This window comes from Lissotriton vulgaris, chromosome 9 (genome assembly GCF_964263255.1).
Source record: "Lissotriton vulgaris chromosome 9, aLisVul1.2, whole genome shotgun sequence".
Taxonomy (NCBI): Eukaryota; Metazoa; Chordata; class Amphibia; order Caudata; family Salamandridae; genus Lissotriton; species Lissotriton vulgaris.
Window position 1 is genome coordinate 561,931,574 of NC_141697.1, and position 18,194 is coordinate 561,949,767.

Here is an 18,194-nt window from a genome sequence, read left to right on the forward strand (position 1 = left end):
GCTTAGTTCTAATACAAATTGTTAAGGTTTGGAAATTGAATTTTTTGGTATATTCAATATCCTTCACCCACCCTGTCCCCGATGTTTTATAGTGTCTTGCACAGTTTTACATTTGCTGCTGTCTAGTTTCAACGGTCTACTTGCATATGCCTTTTTTTTTTTTGTAATGTGCGTAACCCCAATGATTTACTTGGTAACCTATTTTAGTTTTCACATCGGATGTGAAAAGGGACCCTGAACTAACAAAATAATGCTGTTACAATTGTGAAATACATCTGATGGTCTCATCTTCTGTAATGCGGGGACCTTAAAGTTGCCACTTTTTTGTCACTGTGACACAACAGTCTCAGTCTAACCACTAAACATGTTTTCAATTCACAATGTGTGTAAGGCCATACACAATTTTCAACACTAACCTGATAAGCAGCCTGGTCTGTGTATTGCTCTGATGCGGTGTCCTTGACTTTACTTCCATTCTCCTCCTGTCTTGCTGCAGGCGTGCCTGCTCACGTACTGTGCATGTGTCCCTCAACTTATCCACTGCCTGTCTTTCCACAGCGCATTTATTACCTGTCACTGGAGTTCTACATGGGCCGCACCCTCCAAAACACCATGGTGAACTTGGGGCTGGAGAACGCCTGCGATGAAGCCACCTACCAGGTAAAAGCACACCTAGGTGACTGTTCCTTCTTTGTACCAATGTTGAGGGGAGAGTGATGGTTATTTTACCTATGCTGATCTTTATGAGGGAAAGTTTGCTGCGAAGAGTGACTGCAGTGACCCTGTTGAAATTATGCTTCCATGAGTGCCAAAAAGCTATGTACTTGCTTTTGGGCTAGTCTGGGTGAATTGAAGAAGAGTTTCAGTTCCTTCCATGTGTGATGTCCTCTGAGTAAAACAAATTGTCACATTCTGGGCCTTATTACGATGAGGTCGGAGGCTTTCCAAGCCTAGTTGTGGTTTCAATTCCGACCGCCTAATTACAGTCTAGGTGGTCAGAATTGAAACTGGCCTGTCATTCGGCTGGATTCTGACTGGCTCAAGGAGCCCACGGCCAGTCAGAGATTGGCCTGTAATCCCTATGGATGGCGTTTCCGCTGTAGGGATTATGATGCTCGGTTTCCGACAGGCTTTCAGTGCCTGGCTCTCCAACATGGAAAGCCTGTCTGAAAGCGAGTTTATGGGCCCCTAGCAGGAACCCCTCCTCCTTGCGGCCTTCGATTGGGGGCCGAAGGGGCATCTATGGTGTCCCCCTGTTAATCCCTGCACCAGGTGGTGCAGGGATTGACACAAGCTCCCATAGAGAAATGGGCACCATGTGCGGTCACATTGTAATTGCGGTGTTGGGACCGGAGGCCGTAGGTCCCGAAACTGCGACGGTGTTGGTCAGAGTTGCCTCCGATATCGTAATTGAGCCCGCTGTGTTCAGTGCACAGACATCTGTGTTTAAAGCTTCCTAGTGCAGAGTGAAGTCCACTCTCTTTTTGTGGCTTTACCCATTGTTCTGGTTGGTCTTTTCTGCAGGCTGATCTTTTTAGAAACTGGAGCAGGAGTTGTCTTAGCACCTATAGAGGTGATATATGGGTCCTGATGCCTTTTTGAACTCATACGTTCATTGTTTAGTTGACCGTTACAGGTGTTTCTAGAGGAGCAGCCTCCTACCCTGGTCTGAAATTAAGCATTGCTTTCCACCCATTTTGTTTTCCCCCCTCCTTTCACAGCTCGGTCTGGACATGGAGGATCTGGAGGAGATTGAAGAAGATGCCGGGCTTGGGAATGGAGGTCTTGGGCGACTGGCAGGTATGAAGCAGAGGGGTTTGTTGCGTGCGTTTTACCTTACAGGCGAAGCCACCTTGCTATAATTCTGCTACAGTGGTGTCTAATTAATATATGCTAGGCTTGCAACATGAGTAAATGGTACAAAAACACACACACTCTCGACTGACACTGCCCATGGGACAAAAGAAGAAGCTGCTCGCTCATACGAGTGCTTCACGCACCGTGGTGAGCGATGCAAACTCTTAAGTGGTAGCCCATGTGTCTATTTGAATGGTCTTTCACCTGCGACATTTCTCAGCTTGCCTTTTCCTGCCCCCTCTGTAAGCTCTTTCTCTCTCCTTCCTTCTGTCGCTGCAGCTTGCTTCCTTGACTCCATGGCCTCGCTGGGTCTAGCTGCCTACGGATATGGAATCCGTTACGAGTTTGGGATCTTCAACCAGAAGATCTGTGGTGGCTGGCAGGTGAGGCAAAGGGTTGTCTGGGGGGTGGGACGCTGAATGGGGTTTTGTGGTTTGCTTGCAAGTGGGTGGTTGATTATGGATGTCGGTTTCTGGCAGAAAGTCAGTGAAGTTAACTTTCCCTGTGTGTACCTTTGAAGGAAGTGTAGTTGGAATGGTGGTATCTATCTGTACATGTACTCTACCAGTTCCGGAAGTAGTGTTCCTGCATGAAGTATCGTAGGAACAGGATTATCATAGCTGTCGGTCTTGTCTCCCACCTACTGAACAGCTTCCTTTGTGAAACTGTAGTAGGCGCTGCTGACCAAATGGACGCTGGCCTATGTTTATGGACGGGGAAAAGTAAAAACTGTGTTGAGCAGGCTATAATAGTTCAGGGGTGGACAGATATGTTTTTCATCCAGATCCTCACATTTTCCTTTACCGGCAGTGTATGTAGCACTATATCTCATGATCCATATTTTCTTGATTTCAACACACACACACCGTCAAGAGAAGAGGCAGGACTACTGCACATTCAGTCCAGTTCTACTCTTTGCTGCACCGGACGCATTCTGTGCAAGAGGGCTTCCTAGAGGCCTAGCACTTGCCATGACTGTCTCTCCTAAGAAAGGAAGTAAATATGCGAGAAAAGTGAACCAGATAATTTAGGAAGCTTCGAAATAGGTCAACCCTGTGATGAACTGGAACTTGTTCCTCACTGTGGTTAACTTTCATTCATTTAGTCCTCATTCCCACACCCCTACCCATTCTTTCACATGGCACGGATAAGCTTCCCCTTCGGGCATTCCCTCCTACCTTAAATTTTTGAAAGAAATACCCAAGAACATAAGCAGTTCTGCCCGCACACGTCCACATGGTATTCTCAGCCAGATGTTGAAATATTTTTAGAATTTGATGTGAACTAAGAGGGTATCTGCCAATTGCATTGGCTCTCCTTTTTACCTGTGGTGTGGAGACTTTCTCTCCATTTCTTGGCATTCTTGATGCCTTTCTGTGTGACGGGGATGCTGCTTTGTCTGCCTGCAAAGCAGCGCAGAACCAAAATATTGCTTCACTGTGCATAAAATGTTTTTTCCATAGCGGCTTGCATCCTTTCCCAGGGACAATGGAAACGGCCATTAGCCAATCTGTGATCTTACACAACAGCCTTGACCTGCTTGAGGGAGCCGCTTAACAGCTGCCAGTGAATACCAGGGCCTGGATTTCCCACCACTGATATTGCACCCCAAATGTCCCTGTCCAGAAGAAAGGCTGCAGTGGGTGCTTTAGGATGAAACCTTTTCTGCCTTCTTAAGATGGAAATTTGAGACATCCATGGTAAAGGGAGGTGTATCCATGGCAGCAGCCAGGCTTGCTGGACCTGTGCTTAAGGATAAAAAGGGTCTTGAGGTCCTATAATGAGATGGGGGGGGGGGGGGGGTAGTAAAGGTGTTGGGGGCGAAATCTGTTGACAGTAAGCAAAGTGGCTGCTTTTGAGGGCAATCAAGGGAGGACCTGTATTGGAGGAAGTGGTGTGGGTTCTGTTTGGAATAAGGTGACAGAGTAGTATGTCGTGAAGGGATTTGGTTAATAATATTGGGTGCCTGGAAGCAAGCGGAGGGTTTGGTGCAGGTAGTGTTAGTATTTGGGGGTATTTGTGTTTTTGGGACAGCAAAGCTACCTTGTGTGTACAGCAGCGGTGTTTTGTGAGTAGGTGAAGGAGAAGGATCGTCATTATATGGTCAGCGGGCCATTTGCCGAGATGTTGGTTTGTTTGTAGCTATATATTAGGTAAACATGGACATGTTTTGTTGGTGGGAATGTCGTTGTTCAATAAATGCTTCCTCGGTGGCAGGCGAGATTAGGACTTCTGCTGGCTAGCAAGCAATATGGGACTTGTGTAGAACTTAAAGCAGTGCTAGTTAATGTTGTACAGGAGAGTCTGGAGGCATAATGGATGGAAGCAGCAGATCCCTGGGATGTTCTGCCTTTGGGACTTTGTGCAGTAGATCATGGTGCACTGTGGCTGAAGGACCTTCTTTCATGAGGGATGTTTTGAGTTACTCCAAAAGCCTGAATTTAAGAGGTTGTCTGTTGGATTCCTTTCACACCCAATTGGTATCCCACCATGGGAAACCAGTATGGGATTAATTGAGGAAGCGTTCATTACTGTTGCAATTGTATTTCCTGTTTTTTGTTGTTGTCCCCTTGGAGTGGTGGTGCTCGCTTCCTCAGTCCCTTTTCTAAGACCCTTAAGGACCCTCATGTATCGCTGTTGGATATTGGAACCTTTTTGTCTTTTTTGCGCCACACCAGGTGGGGATAATTGTACTTAGTGCAAGTTTCTCAGTCTTATGCTTATTTCATATCACCTCGGCCTTCATTTAATGTAAACGTTATATTTAGAAAGTCAAAAATCTCTGAGCCTGCAATAAGATGTTTATTTAAATGTCTTTTTACTGGCCTGGTTTATTAACACCCCTTTGTGTATGTGCTTTTCATAGGTGGAGGAGGCTGATGACTGGCTGCGGTATGGCAACCCCTGGGAGAAGGCGCGCCCTGAATACATGCTGCCTGTTCACTTTTATGGACGTGTGGATCATACCAATGAAGGCATCAAGTGGGTCGACACCCAGGTAACGTGGAGCTTTTGTATTACTTGCTTTTCAGGGACTGTGTGAATGCAGGGGAGAAAAAGAGACCATTGAAGAGGATGGCTGGGTGCCCAGCCCAAGACTATTAGGTCGGATGGGCACCGACTTGGCATACATTCACCCATGGAGTAAACTCTTAGCTTTCATCATTGGAACTATAAATGTGCCTGCCAAACACTTCTTGGATTTTTTCTTTTAAGTCAGAGAATCATTTTACTAATCAATAGACAGAGCTAAAGCTGGGTAGTGGTAAAAAGATGCTTACATTACTGATCAAAAAAGCAGACTAAAAGATGGAAAGTGATGAAAAAAGATCGAAACATTAATAACCACAAACTCTCCAGTTTAGTTTCTACCAGTCCCCTTAACCTTTTGAAAATCGAGTCAAGGCATCTCCTTACACAATCGATTGCAGAGACCCAGTGGCGGTGAAAGATGAAGATGGTGTCTGCAGTCTGGGTATTATGGGTATTAAATTGACTTCATAGTGAGTTACACGCGACAGGTTAATGGTAGACATTTTTTTTTTAATTTAGGAAAAAGCAAGATAACATTTTGAGCCCCAACATCACATGGTGCCGGGAAGTACAAGTGACTGCTTTAAACTGAAATTGCAGTACTGTTGTTACAGAGAAGTAACTTTTCCTGTTTTACTCGTGTGTTCACCGATTGGAGCCACCAGACTTGTCCTTTGTATGGCAAATAGCTTTTTCCTTACTAAAGACCAAGCCAGAGTTGTGGGGGTATTGTTGACTAATCTTTACTAGGTATAAAACGTTAATATTGGGGGTTTAACTCCTTTAATTAACCCTGTGGGCATGTATTTCACAATATACAGAGTTGTTATGATCTGCTTCTATGTTAGCTGTCTTCTTTGTTCAAACATCCATTTCTTAAATCCTGTTTAGGGATGTTTTTTATTCCCAACCATCTCACTTTTGTCAATTAAAATGTCAGTGCAGGTGTGTTGCAGGGCTTTCTGAGTAGAGCCAGTTCAGCAGGCTCTGCAAACATTCAGAATTGCCAGCAGAAAACAGAAGTCAGACAGTAAACAAAGAGGCCACTTTGCAGTAAATAGCGTACTTTAGGAGGTCCTAAGTGCCTGAATTCCCCGATAACTTCCATAAAGCTTAATGGCCTTGAAAAACAAAGTTCATGCATGTAGGTAAGTGACATGTGTAGGAGAGTAGGGTCTGCTTCCTATGGTCACCCCCACTTTTTGCTGTGATTCTCTGGTTTTTCGACTTTAGTGTTGGTGTGGGCCTGCTAATCAGACCCACAGCCCAGCTGTTCTCTCTCTAAATTGATACCATGTACTTTAGGTACATACCAGATTGGTTACTGGGTCACTCCTTGTGAGCACCTGTTTAGTGTACCATAGTTACCCAGGGCATAGGTGTACCCTAGGCCTACCAGGGGCTGCAGCATGTATTGTGCCACCCCTGGGTTGCCTTCCAAACTGACACCACAGGTCTGTTCACACAGCCTGGGTAAGGTTGTGTAATCACCTCTTACTTAGATATAGTATACCTATATCTGCCTTTACATATAGACACATATACAACTATAAGCCACTCCTATGGTAGGCCTCGACAATCCTGGAGGCAGAGTTCTTGGTTTTATGTGAGAGGGTGCCCTAGCATGAGCTGAGCCCCTCTGCAGGTTTCGGAACCATCTCCTTACAGCTGTTCTATGATATAGCCATATCATATACTCTTAAGTGTATTATAATCCTCGCGGTTAATGCTAACTTTGGTTTGACTTTATCAAAACATGTTGTGTAAGGTGTCAAACACTTTGAAATACTACCCCTGCCAATTCTGGTGGAGGGGGTAGCATTCCACCCTTCTAGAGGGAAAAGACTGCTTTACCCGGTTAAAGTTAAACCGAGCCTCAGCATCACAAAATGGATGCTGCTTCCACAGACACGAGTCTGACCTCCTGTTGCTGTGGGAAACTCCAGCAAGGGCGGCCTGGACAATATGTTTCCTGTCCAGGGAGGTGCCAGCACCTCCCCAGACAGGGGTTTTGTGTATTGGGGCAGGGAAGGCTGCATTCAGAGAATGCTTCTAGACACTGCTTGGGGCACACAAGGTGCTCCATGCATAGCCCGGTTCAAACCAGTTGCTGGGGCACTCCCAGCCCTGCTCTGCCCCGAAACTGGACAAAGGGAAAGGGGTGTAACCACCCCTTCTCAGGTCCACCCATAGGAGGGACCTAGTCAGGTAATCCAGCCCCCATCCTTAGTATAAGTATCGGAGCTGTGTCCCAAGGACTTTAGAACTGGACAAATCTTTGAAAGACATATCTTGGACCTCCGACATTCCATTCTGACTGGAAGACAGAAGACCTCTCCCTTGTGGTCAAGGAGTGACTACCCTGTGCAAACAGGCACCAACAGCATCTTTGCTGGTCTGCAGTTTCAAGGCTCCCGTCGGAACCCGAAGACTCTGCGACTCAAGAACTGGACTTCCAGACTTCTCTGTCCCGATCCACAGCAAAGCTGAGACCCGTGTTGGGCACACGAGAGATGTGGGACCGTACATCTTGGACATCCTGCATTCTGCTACTTGCACTCCTTTCCTGAAGCCTCAGTAAGTTGTGCATTGGGGTACGAGAAGCCCCAGCCCCGAGCACCATTTGCACCGAAGCCCAGGCCTCCACACTCTGCGAGTGTCCCGTGGGCCCCGCCTTTGCACTCGATGCGTCTTTCCGGTTCCTTGCCCGTTGGCTAGTGAGCCCCTGAAGACGCCATCTTGAATTTACTTTGCTTTCCTGGTTGCTCCAGGCTTGATCCAGCTTCCCTGAAAAGGAGAAGCACCACAGACCTTGCTGGTCTGCAACAGAGCCGATCTCGACATCCTGTGTAGTTTGCGGTTGCCAAGGCTTGTTGGGTCCAATCCGGATACAGACACCGCAGTCATCTAGATCCATCGTGGGACAGCTCTAATCCAGCGCCTGGTCTTCGTCGATGCCTCCTGGACCTCATGGCTGAAGAGACAAACTCACCTTCTTCACCTTCAGCACCCAACATCGCCTGGTTCCTTCCTCGTACCTTCCTGGTCACTGGCTAGTGACCCAGACTCTGTCCCCTCTGCTTTCAGGTTCTTCACATCACGGATCCACCCGGACACTTTTCCTCTGGTCGCCTGCAGCACTTCTTTGCAGCTCTCCATAGAAAACGATGACAAAACCAGACACGAAAAGACACCTATGCACCCGGCTTCCCTGGGTGAGGTAACACGAGTACTCTGGTGCTACCGTGGGTCTTGACTCTCGAAGTGTCCTAGTTTAAAAGGGTTTCATCCTAGTCCATCCGGAAGTATCCTTAAATTGCATATTTGTAGCTTCTTTGTTTCCCATAGAAAGTCAATGGTAACCCGTGCCTGTGTTTAGACACTGGACGCGTCTCCCGTGGGCCTTCTACTTCCTAACCTTTTGGTTGTTTAGTGTAGCTCCAGCGATGCCCCAGGCCTGCTTTCTAACTCTCACGTGGTACTTATACCACTTTCTTAGTATATGGTTTGTGAGGCCCAGAGGGCATAACGTATACTGTGCAACTTATCGTATAGTAATTGTGTGACTTGTATTGTATTTCGACCTCTGACCTCATAAAGAGTGCAGAGGGGTTTTGTTTAAATTAAATACATATATATTTGATATATACCTTTTGTGGTGTCCTTTCATTTGGAATTCAAGGGATTATATATGGTAAAACAACTTGCTTAACTCGCCTACTGAAGTCTTAGCCTGAAGACTGCTGGTTCATGCTACCACTAGGATAGCTTTCTATAAGGTTGACTTTACAGCCACCATAAATAAGGGCTGATTAGACTGGTGCAAGGTGCCCACTAGAACTAGTGGACATCATATGCCAGGCTAACTTCTCACAACAAGGAACTATAGACTCATTCAGTTTATGATGAGCTGCTGTCTGAGAGTTTTGTCATGTCAGTACACAAGTGTGGCAAGTAGCCTTTTGGGGTTGTTCTGCTCATAGTGGTGACCAAGCTCATCTTGGCTGTAGTTTGGAGTTACTCTCAACATCCAACTCTATTCTACTCCCTTTGTTGCATTGACCGCCTTCTGTTTAAACGGTTGAAGTTTCACCTCTAAATTATGTAGGTGATAGATCAGCATACAGAGCAACTGGGTCATAGCTAAGAGGTTCTGCGGTTACTAGAGTTGGGGGGCTGTGGCAAAAATGAGTGAAAAGAACACCAGAAATCGATTTTAAGGGAGTAGTTGATGTCTGTATATTGTATTGTAATTATTTAGCACTTACTAACCCATACGAGGTGTTTAAGAGCTTTTCTGGTGAGTTGCATGCTACTCCGGAACCTATAAAGGATTAGTGTTGAATTAGTATAGTGAAATATGAAAGTCATTTGAGTGGTGGATAGTTTAGTCAGTTATTTGGATTCAGAAGGATAGCGGAGGGATAGAAGAGGGAAAAAGGTTTGCATTTATATAGTGCTTGCTACATCGGGGATGCTGTGCAACGAGGATAAAAACCATTTGCACAGCCAATAGGTCACCGAGATAAGACTGCTTGGCTTTGCGGAAGCTTGTATAAATTGTTAGAACAGCGCAGACCTTTTTTTATGATCAGAGATTAGCATAGTGCCTACAGGCCCCACATATGTAAGATTGTGCTTAAATGCAATGCCCAGACCCTGCATTGACATTCCTGTATGAGTTTGTTCTTTGCACGTTGTGTGATTAGTGACTAGTAGCAGGACTCTGTATTGTTTGTGAATGTGTAGCTACAGAAAGCATTGTGCCCCATTTTGGATACCACTGGTAAAATCGCATAATTTGGAGGTTGAAGTACGGTCTCCCAAGACGGCGGGAGTATATTGTTTGAAGACCTAAGAGGTTGTAGCCGCTAACAGTGAAGTATGGGAGAATGGAGAATTGACTGTTATTCAGACATGTTAGCAAGGATCTGACAATTGTGTTTTCTTGAGCGCTGCCACACGGGTGAGTAGCTGTGCTTTATAAACCCCTGATTGATTGATTGATTGATTGCCGTTCAGGTTGATGTTAGTGAAGGAGAGGTGAGTCAGCTGGTTCTTTTGTTCAGGAGAGGTCATATTCTAGGTAGTGCAGGCCCCTTTGTTACCTGTGTGCTACTCTAGGTGCAGTGTTGTAACACTTCATGGTGAATATGTTTTGGGTGCTTCTGTGGAGTCAGCTTCCTATTACCTGCTGTGAAAGCTGTCGCCATTTAGAATGAATGTCAGCTCTGCAAATGGAAAAATGAACCATGAAAAAGGAACTGCTTCAAACTGATTCCTGGATGTTACAGTGGGATCAACGTCCTGGAAAATGTTCATAAAAGTGGGGGACAAACTCTTCCCCCTCGGTTCCAGTTCTGAGTTCTTTCCTGTCCAAAGGAGGGAGTGCAATACAGAGTACTCGAATGGCTGCTGAGCTACAGGGCTGATAGTTTAGATAGCCAGTTTTGCAGCGGGGAGTGTACACCACATGAAGTCTGCAGATCTTGCTGGAGGGCTGTGGGTCTGTCCATGGCCTGCCTTGCTAAGAGAGGGGCTGGAGTTCCTGCCCCTCTAGGATTCCTTCAAGATGCGAAGCCCAGCTGCTGCACCTAGAGTGTGGACAGCCCAGAATGAGGGAAGTGAACTGGGGAATTTAACTAGTGCCGACCAGAGTCTGGAGCGCGTCTCCTGGCCTCCTTACCAACTGTGCAGAAGATTCTTCTGTCCTGGTTGAAACACGCTTCTAATGTTAAATTACATCTATTCTCCGGTGCCAAGGTTTCTTGTGTGCAACTGGAAAAGACCACTAACTTTAATCCTGGAACAATTATTCGTGTGAGCTAACACTGATGGTTTCCTTGGGTGCAGACCAGTGTAAAGCTTATGTCCCAGAGGGTACTCTAATAAACGCAAGTTGTAATCTAAACTTCACCAAAAATATTCAGTTTGTAAAGCGCTTTATTAATGTCAATTCATACATCCCAATTCTTTCATCATTCTCTTTTAAAAATAGATTCTGTGCAAATCCATTACTGTTTCCTTCAGCTTTTCATTTGCATTTCAGAAAGTTTGGCCCTTTGCCAGGAGGCTGTTGTAAACCCTCTCTCTTGCTAAATAATGAAACACCTACACTGCCCCTAGGAACAACCATCCAATGTTTTCTTTTTTTTTTAAAGCACTAACCTCCTAAATAGACTTGTGTTTTCATCTCGGTTACGTTACGAACCATCAGTGATGAGGATCAGAACACACATGCAACTATTTGATGCAAGTTGCGCTAAGCTCTAAAAATAAATTAAGTGCTTTTCTGGTCACTGTGCTTATTCCTGGATGTTTCCAGGCATTTCTTACACTCTAGCCAGCCTTGATACTGACCGATGGAAAGCCCTTGAGGCCGAGATTGGACGTTAAAGGGCAACCATGAGGGAAACATTCAAGAAGTCTGAAAGATTTCCTGTCTTCACTTATCCTGCAGAAGATGGCTCAACGGCAGGGTTTTTCTTGCTCTTTCCAGATGCTCATGCAGATTTGCTGTTTAGTGGTCTTTAGAAATGTTGTTAATTTACCATTTGAAATAGTCATGACTAACGAGCTGTTGGATCTGTGGGACAAGGTTATAAAAGAGGACCGCACTAGAATGACCAAGTTCATACATCAGACTAAGAAGGTTTACGAGTGATAGCACCTATCTTATTCACCTGCATCGTACGATTAAGAAAGGGAACAGCTCCCTCCCTTTATAGAATGATAACGGAAGGACAGCCCTTAAATGTTTCTCCCCAAGTTTCTTCCATTCCTACACATTGCATTCTGATAGAAGCAGGACTTTCAGATTGTTCAGCCTTGTATCTTCTAATGTATAACCTTCAGGAGGTATGGTAGGAAAAAGGTGTAATCTACTAGTTAAATCGTTTCGTATATATACTCCAGTCCTAATCCTGGCTTCGCAAATTGTCCGATCCTGAGTAAACCAGGTAGTCTCCCTCATCTCGGATTCCTCATCTGTAGAAATTGGAAATGGTTTGAAAAGGGCTCATATTAATTTAATCACTATGTTCAATTTAAGCTTGGACAAAACCCCCCCGTGCTTTAAATATGCTCACATTTGGACTGCCAGAAATGTCTCCTCGAAGATTCAAAGAGAAAAAAATAATTATTGAGTGACAAACCCATGCTAGTTCCGCTGGTCCTCAATAAATTGTTCACTAGAAACTCAAAATTGTAATTTTACTCATCAATCAAGATCCCTCCCATAGCTCATTACCTCTTAGGAGTGCCTATGTCCACATTCTAGTAGGAAAGAAACATAAGAAGTACTCCCAAAAAAGAGAACTATCTATTCCGCTGTTCATTTGCACTGACTTCTGCTTCGATTAGTTTCGCCATATTTGGCTGGTTTTTTCAAATGAGGCATTTTTTACACTTATCCTGCCTTATGCGATTGGATAAAAAAAGCATTTGCTGAGCAGGCAAAAGCATGAGTTGACTCGCAAGGACCTGGAAAATATAATTTGTTGGCCGGCCCCCTTGATGTTGCACTCCTTGTAATCTGCCAGTGCTTTTCATGCAGGAATTGAGCCTAGATGCTGTAGTGCTTGAAGTGCAGAGACTCTCTCAATTGCTAGATTCCTGTATCATTCTTCACTAGCCTTCCGCTCATCCCCATTTCCTGTGTTCCCAGGACGCATGAGCAGCTGCAGCTAATAATAGAACAACTGTCCTTTCAAAAATAAATTGACCTTTTAGCACCATCTGCATGAAAGACTGAAACTTCGTTCTGGGTCCTAATATCATTTGATTGCTTTCATATGAAGGATGATTATTCTACCAATCTGCAACATTAACAAAGCATAAAAAACATGATCCAGATATTTTATTTTCAAAACATCCATGTGAGGCAGTCGGATTTCTTTTTTTTTTTTTTTTAACTTTTATTTTATTGAAACATATATATAATCTCCATATAAAATTAAATGTATATGTATTTATTTTTATCACGCCTGCCAATAAAAAAAAAACAGAACAGATCCCACTTCAACGTTCCATATTGTGTCCATCTTTTGAGTTCTACACCACTTGTGAATTTAAATTTCTATCTTGAAAAGTAGCTCTTCTGACACAGAAAAGTCTCATAGTGCCATGGGCAGCAGGTCAACTCTCCCAGATTCCTTGGGAATTGAGGCTCAAAGTTTAACAGGCAGACAAGACCATTGTGTTTGTTGGGCATTTTCTGGCTTTGCTGCCTTTCTGGAGTTCACATCATGATCTATGATTTCCATCATGCTTTAAAAGGAATAAAGATGGCGCTTGGCGCACTTTGACTTTTATCCCTTCCCGGATATAATGAAGAATTACTGGAGGAAGTGTTTTTTCTTACTGACCGAAAAGCTGCACTAGTATTTTAAAACTAGATGGTCTGTTTTGGTATGTATAACATATATTTGTGTATTGATTATCGAGTCATGTGATGTGTGGCAGTTCCACTTCAGAAACCTTTATTAGTCTGAAATGTTCTTTCAGTTCTGGTTATCGCCCTGTAACTCTAGCTCCTCAACTGACGGTAACCAGCTTCTTTCCTGGTTTTCTTCCACAGGTGGTCCTTGCCCTGCCTTATGACACTCCTATCCCCGGGTATAAGAACAACACTGTGAACACCATGAGGCTGTGGTCCGCCAAGGCCCCAAATGAGTTCAACTTGAAGGACTGTGAGTGTGTCCACCTCTTCACCTGTCTGAAGTTGATGTTTTTGCAAAGACTTGTTTATTGCACATGTCCAAGTAGATACATTGATAAAAAACAAGCATGTGGGTCAGAGTGAGTTACCTTACTAAAAACAATAGTATTCATACTTGTAAGAGGCAAGAGAGTGGGCTTGATAGACATTTACACAAGCAGTGCACTCTTGGGAAGCGAGGGTAAGTGATGCTCTCTTCAGAGAATACATTAGTGCAAGTCAAATAAAAATGAGACTTTACAGGAATACAAGTCATACTTGAAGTACAAGATATGTTATAAAGACAAGAAGCAGGCTTGGAGACCGTGCCTAGATACCCTCAACGGTGACAAGAAGTGCTCTACAAATCTACTGATTGAGAAAGAGTCTTGCAAGATTCAGTGAAAAAAAGCTATGTGGTCAATTCCCTGTCTCTGAAGCCCTATTCATAACACTAGATGATGGGACCAGAGATGAGATTAGTTGTATTCAGGCATATTGCCGCCTCCCTTATCTAATAACTGATTTGACTAGTTAAACAAAGTTGTGACACCCTCTAATAATGTCAGGCACCTAATGGTACGCCGTGTTCTTCCTCTGATTCATTACAAATAAAACTGATCAGACATGACTGCACTCGACTTACAATATGTCTATGGTGTTACTGTTATCGCAACAGAATTTGGGCATACAGTGTTACAGTAAATACTAATACAGAGATTTTAAAGCAAAGAATAAAGAAACTTGCGACTTAACACATCGCTAATGAACAAAATACTGATATAAATTAAAAACAAACAGAATTCAATAAGCGCCTACACTCTAATTTCAAATAAAGTAGCTCCAACTAAAACTATTCATTTAAAGAAACCGTTCTCTACTGTGAATGGTTAAATCAAAAATTGAAGAGGGAAAATAATTCTTAAAAAATACAGAAAAGAACTAGAGGAAACATTACAGAGAAGCAGACAAAAACCTGTAAATCCAGTGCATGCGTAAATATAACAACATGATTAGGTAGCTAAAAATATTATTCTTCCAAGATCCAGACAGCAGGCAACGATCACAATAAAGTTTTTAAAAGAGTTAAGCTATGCTTGAACTCTGTAGCAACTGGAAATGAGATGAGACTTGGTCGAGAATATCTTCTACTTTATTTTTGAATAGCTGGAAAAGATTGAACAAAAATTTAATCATGCCACATTTCATCATTGTATTGAGAATCCTGTCAACAATTATGCTGCTTTCGAGTTTATTTCAACACCTTTCTATCAAAGAAGTAATTGAAGTTATGGAGTATATGAGAACCTCAGGCGCCCTTCTTAGACACCTGCCTGACACTACTGACAAGGAAATCACTTTCCATTGCTCCAATAGTTGCAGATATACTAAACGCAACATTTCCATACCCTTTAAAAAATATATATTCCACACGTTCTATTATTCCTCCTCCTATCTATATGTGGGCCCATTGTATGTATGTATTGATGTGGTATTTGTGTAGCGCAAACCTAGTCAGAAGGCAGTGGAGTGCCGTACGGTGTCAAAGGTGTGCACAAAGACAATGTAGCTGGGTTCTGGAAGTAGAAGCATACTGTTACTGTATTGCGATATAGTGTTCTTTAAAGACTTTTGTCTTCAACGTTTTCTTTATTGGAGCATCGTTGGGATGACCTTGATGGTTTTGCAAATGTTGTTCTTGACCTAGTGTATGGATTGACCAGGCCTGCTGTTTAGATGGTATTAGTCCAACGTATACAACTAATCAATATTGTCCCATATTAATATGCGGATGATGCACCTATTATCTTCAGTTTTTCTACTGATTAACCAAAGAAGCCAACAATGTGGTTCAAGCACTAAGCAAAGTTTAGACATGGATGTACTTCAGTTTGCCAAAAAACGTAGCCCTTTAAAAGCAGAGGTTTTAGAAGTAAAACATAAACTAAACACGTGGTCCCCATTACATTCCCCCCCCCAAAATATGGTTCCCCTTCCATTCCCAGCTAAGCCCATTACAGAAATCTGTAAACTCGGCATAGTACCAGGCTCTCAATTAACACTAGAAGCCCATATAGCATGTCACTAAAGCCAGTTTTCTCATCTGAGATCCCTGAAAATCCTGTTTCTCAGTTTTTCCCAAAGGATGGCTATTATCAATGCCATCATCCAGTCCAGACTGGGTTATGGAAGTGCATTTTTCCCCCAGTATGCCCTCTCACCAAGTTACATCACTTTCAGAAAGCTGCTGCTGCACTCCTGTTCTGACTGAATATGTTTGACCCTAAAGCTGCACATCTCTGCAAACTCAATTGATGCCCTGCTAAAAAGGGTCTAGTTCAAGGCAGCTGTACTGTGTACTTACTGTGAGTTTCATGTTAAGGGCTCCAAATTGTTCCAACAGAAATGTATTAAAAATAAACCTTACAGACCGCTTCACTTCATCTTTGCAATATTGTTAACCACTCCAAGATTTAGACTGGAGAAATTGGGAAGCAAAGCATTCAGAGAGGCTGCGACCAAAACTATGGAATAACATCTCCATAGAAATCCGCCTCAGCCTAACTTTATTGAAGTTTGGAAAAAAAAAGTTAAAACCTTGCTTTTTAGCTTGTCGTAAGGTACATTGTAGCATAGGTGCTTTACAGTAGAGATGCAATTCTGTTCCTACAGCGTTGGCAGACTACACGCGTGTAGAAGTGCTCAATATAAATTATATAACACAACACAGTACTATCTGTCACACAGGATTTCTAGAAACTTTACTATTTTAAGCAACTTCAATACCAGTCTCTGGCTGTTTATCCTGTGAAAAAAATACAGAAATAGACTGTTTATGCTACTGATCAATTGTGCAGGAATAATACGGACAATCTTTGTTGTATTTTTTTGAACATCTAATGTAGTTGAATTATATAGTGATATTTATTTGTATGAATGGATATTCATTCGTTATTGTTTTCAGGTTGACTGCCAAATAAATTGTACAATTTGTGTTTTTTTTTTTTTTTTCAATCTTTGAGAGTTCGTAAGTGACTGTGAGCATGACTCTTCCCACCAATTGCAATATCCTTTGGTATTACAGTTTAAATATCGGATTATATGAAGGTGGTTTCTGGGGCATATTACTGAGTGGATTTGTAGTCTTCACAGGATTACTCATATATACTTTAGGTAGTTATTATTATTATTATTATTATTATTATTATTATTATTATTATTATTATTATTATTATTTATTTATTTATTTATTTATTTATTTATTTATTTATTCAAAAGTTTTTTATAGCGCTGGCTAGACCAGGAGGTATCAGAGCGCTTTACATAAGGTTCAACAGAAATTATAAAATTACTTCAGTTACACGTTACATCAGTGACTAGAAAAACATTTCAACAGTGTAGAAGACAAAATAAATGGAGTTTAGAAGGGTAAGGGGGAGGGGTAAAGGGGTAGGAGTTAGATAGAATGGAGAGACGAAGGAGGGTCTGCCCAAAGTCCGGCTGGGTAGGTGACGACCGAGGGGGAAGTCCACAGTCCATCTCCTCTTTAGCTATCGGCTAGCTCCACCGGGCATCAGCCAAACAGCAAGGTCTCAACAGGAAAACAATTAAAGAGCAAAAGCAGCGGCGAGGAAGTACGGTCAGGAGAGACATCGGTGCCACAACATCCTCATTTATAGAACTATATACAGGCACTGGAGTTGAAAGTGTTTTAAGCAGGTTTACTGCAACTCAGTTCATATAGGTGTGCAGTTTAAATTCCTTTCCATAAAAATTGTACAGTAATGTTGGTCATACAGTTGCAGGTTATGAAGTAGCTCCACGCCCTGTAATGGGTACGTACATTAACATGAGTATACATACACAGGCCGTGAGATTAAGTTTTTTGCAGATTAAAAAAAATACAGTTGCTAAAAGTACAATGGGTGAAAAACTGACAATATTTTTACATTGAACCTTTTATTTTCTATTTGGTTGACAGTTAACGTTGGTGGTTACATCCAGGCTGTATTGGACAGGAATCTTGCTGAGAATATTTCCCGCGTGCTGTATCCCAATGATAATGTAAGTTTATGGAATGGTTATAGAACCGAGATCTAGGAACACTATTTCATTTGCACCACTGAACTTCTGAAACAGAGCCTTTTCCCATGCCTTTTGTGTGTCATTCGTGTTTCGGAGGTATGAAGTTATGGGTCTTGTATTACATATTTTCTTCCGACATACATGATCGAGTGAGATGTTTCATTTGGGGAGGTAATGCATACTTTCACTCTTTCCTCTGTTTCCATTCAATTTGGGCAAGCAACTGTAGTCTGGGTGTGAGATTGTAGTGTTTGACTCTTGTACGCTATTTTTCTCTGTCCTTTTGCAGTTCTTTGAGGGGAAAGAGCTTCGATTGAAGCAGGAATACTTTGTGGTTGCAGCCACATTGCAGGACATAATTCGGCGCTTCAAGTCCTCCAAGTTTGGCTGCCGTGATCCTGTCCGCACCTCCTTTGATGCTTTCCCTGAAAAGGTAAACTAATTTACTTACATGTGACATGTCCTTTGGTAACTTATGTACTACTGGAAGCTGTAAAAGCACTAGTCGATGCAGGTGGAC

At 42.9% G+C, this 18,194-nt stretch overlaps 1 protein-coding gene across 1 annotated transcript in view; it reads left to right on the top strand.

The window, feature by feature from the left end:
- PYGM (glycogen phosphorylase, muscle associated) overlaps positions 1–18,194 on the top strand; it is a 138,220-nt gene that overhangs the window by 46,634 nt on the left and 73,392 nt on the right. Inside the window, exons 2-8 of the mRNA XM_086938092.1 lie at positions 559–660; positions 1,722–1,800; positions 2,137–2,240; positions 4,724–4,855; positions 13,469–13,580; positions 17,571–17,653; positions 17,964–18,107. Of these exons, the coding sequence (XP_086794218.1) occupies positions 559–660; positions 1,722–1,800; positions 2,137–2,240; positions 4,724–4,855; positions 13,469–13,580; positions 17,571–17,653; positions 17,964–18,107 (756 nt within the window). The remainder of the gene's footprint in view (positions 1–558; positions 661–1,721; positions 1,801–2,136; positions 2,241–4,723; positions 4,856–13,468; positions 13,581–17,570; positions 17,654–17,963; positions 18,108–18,194) is intronic.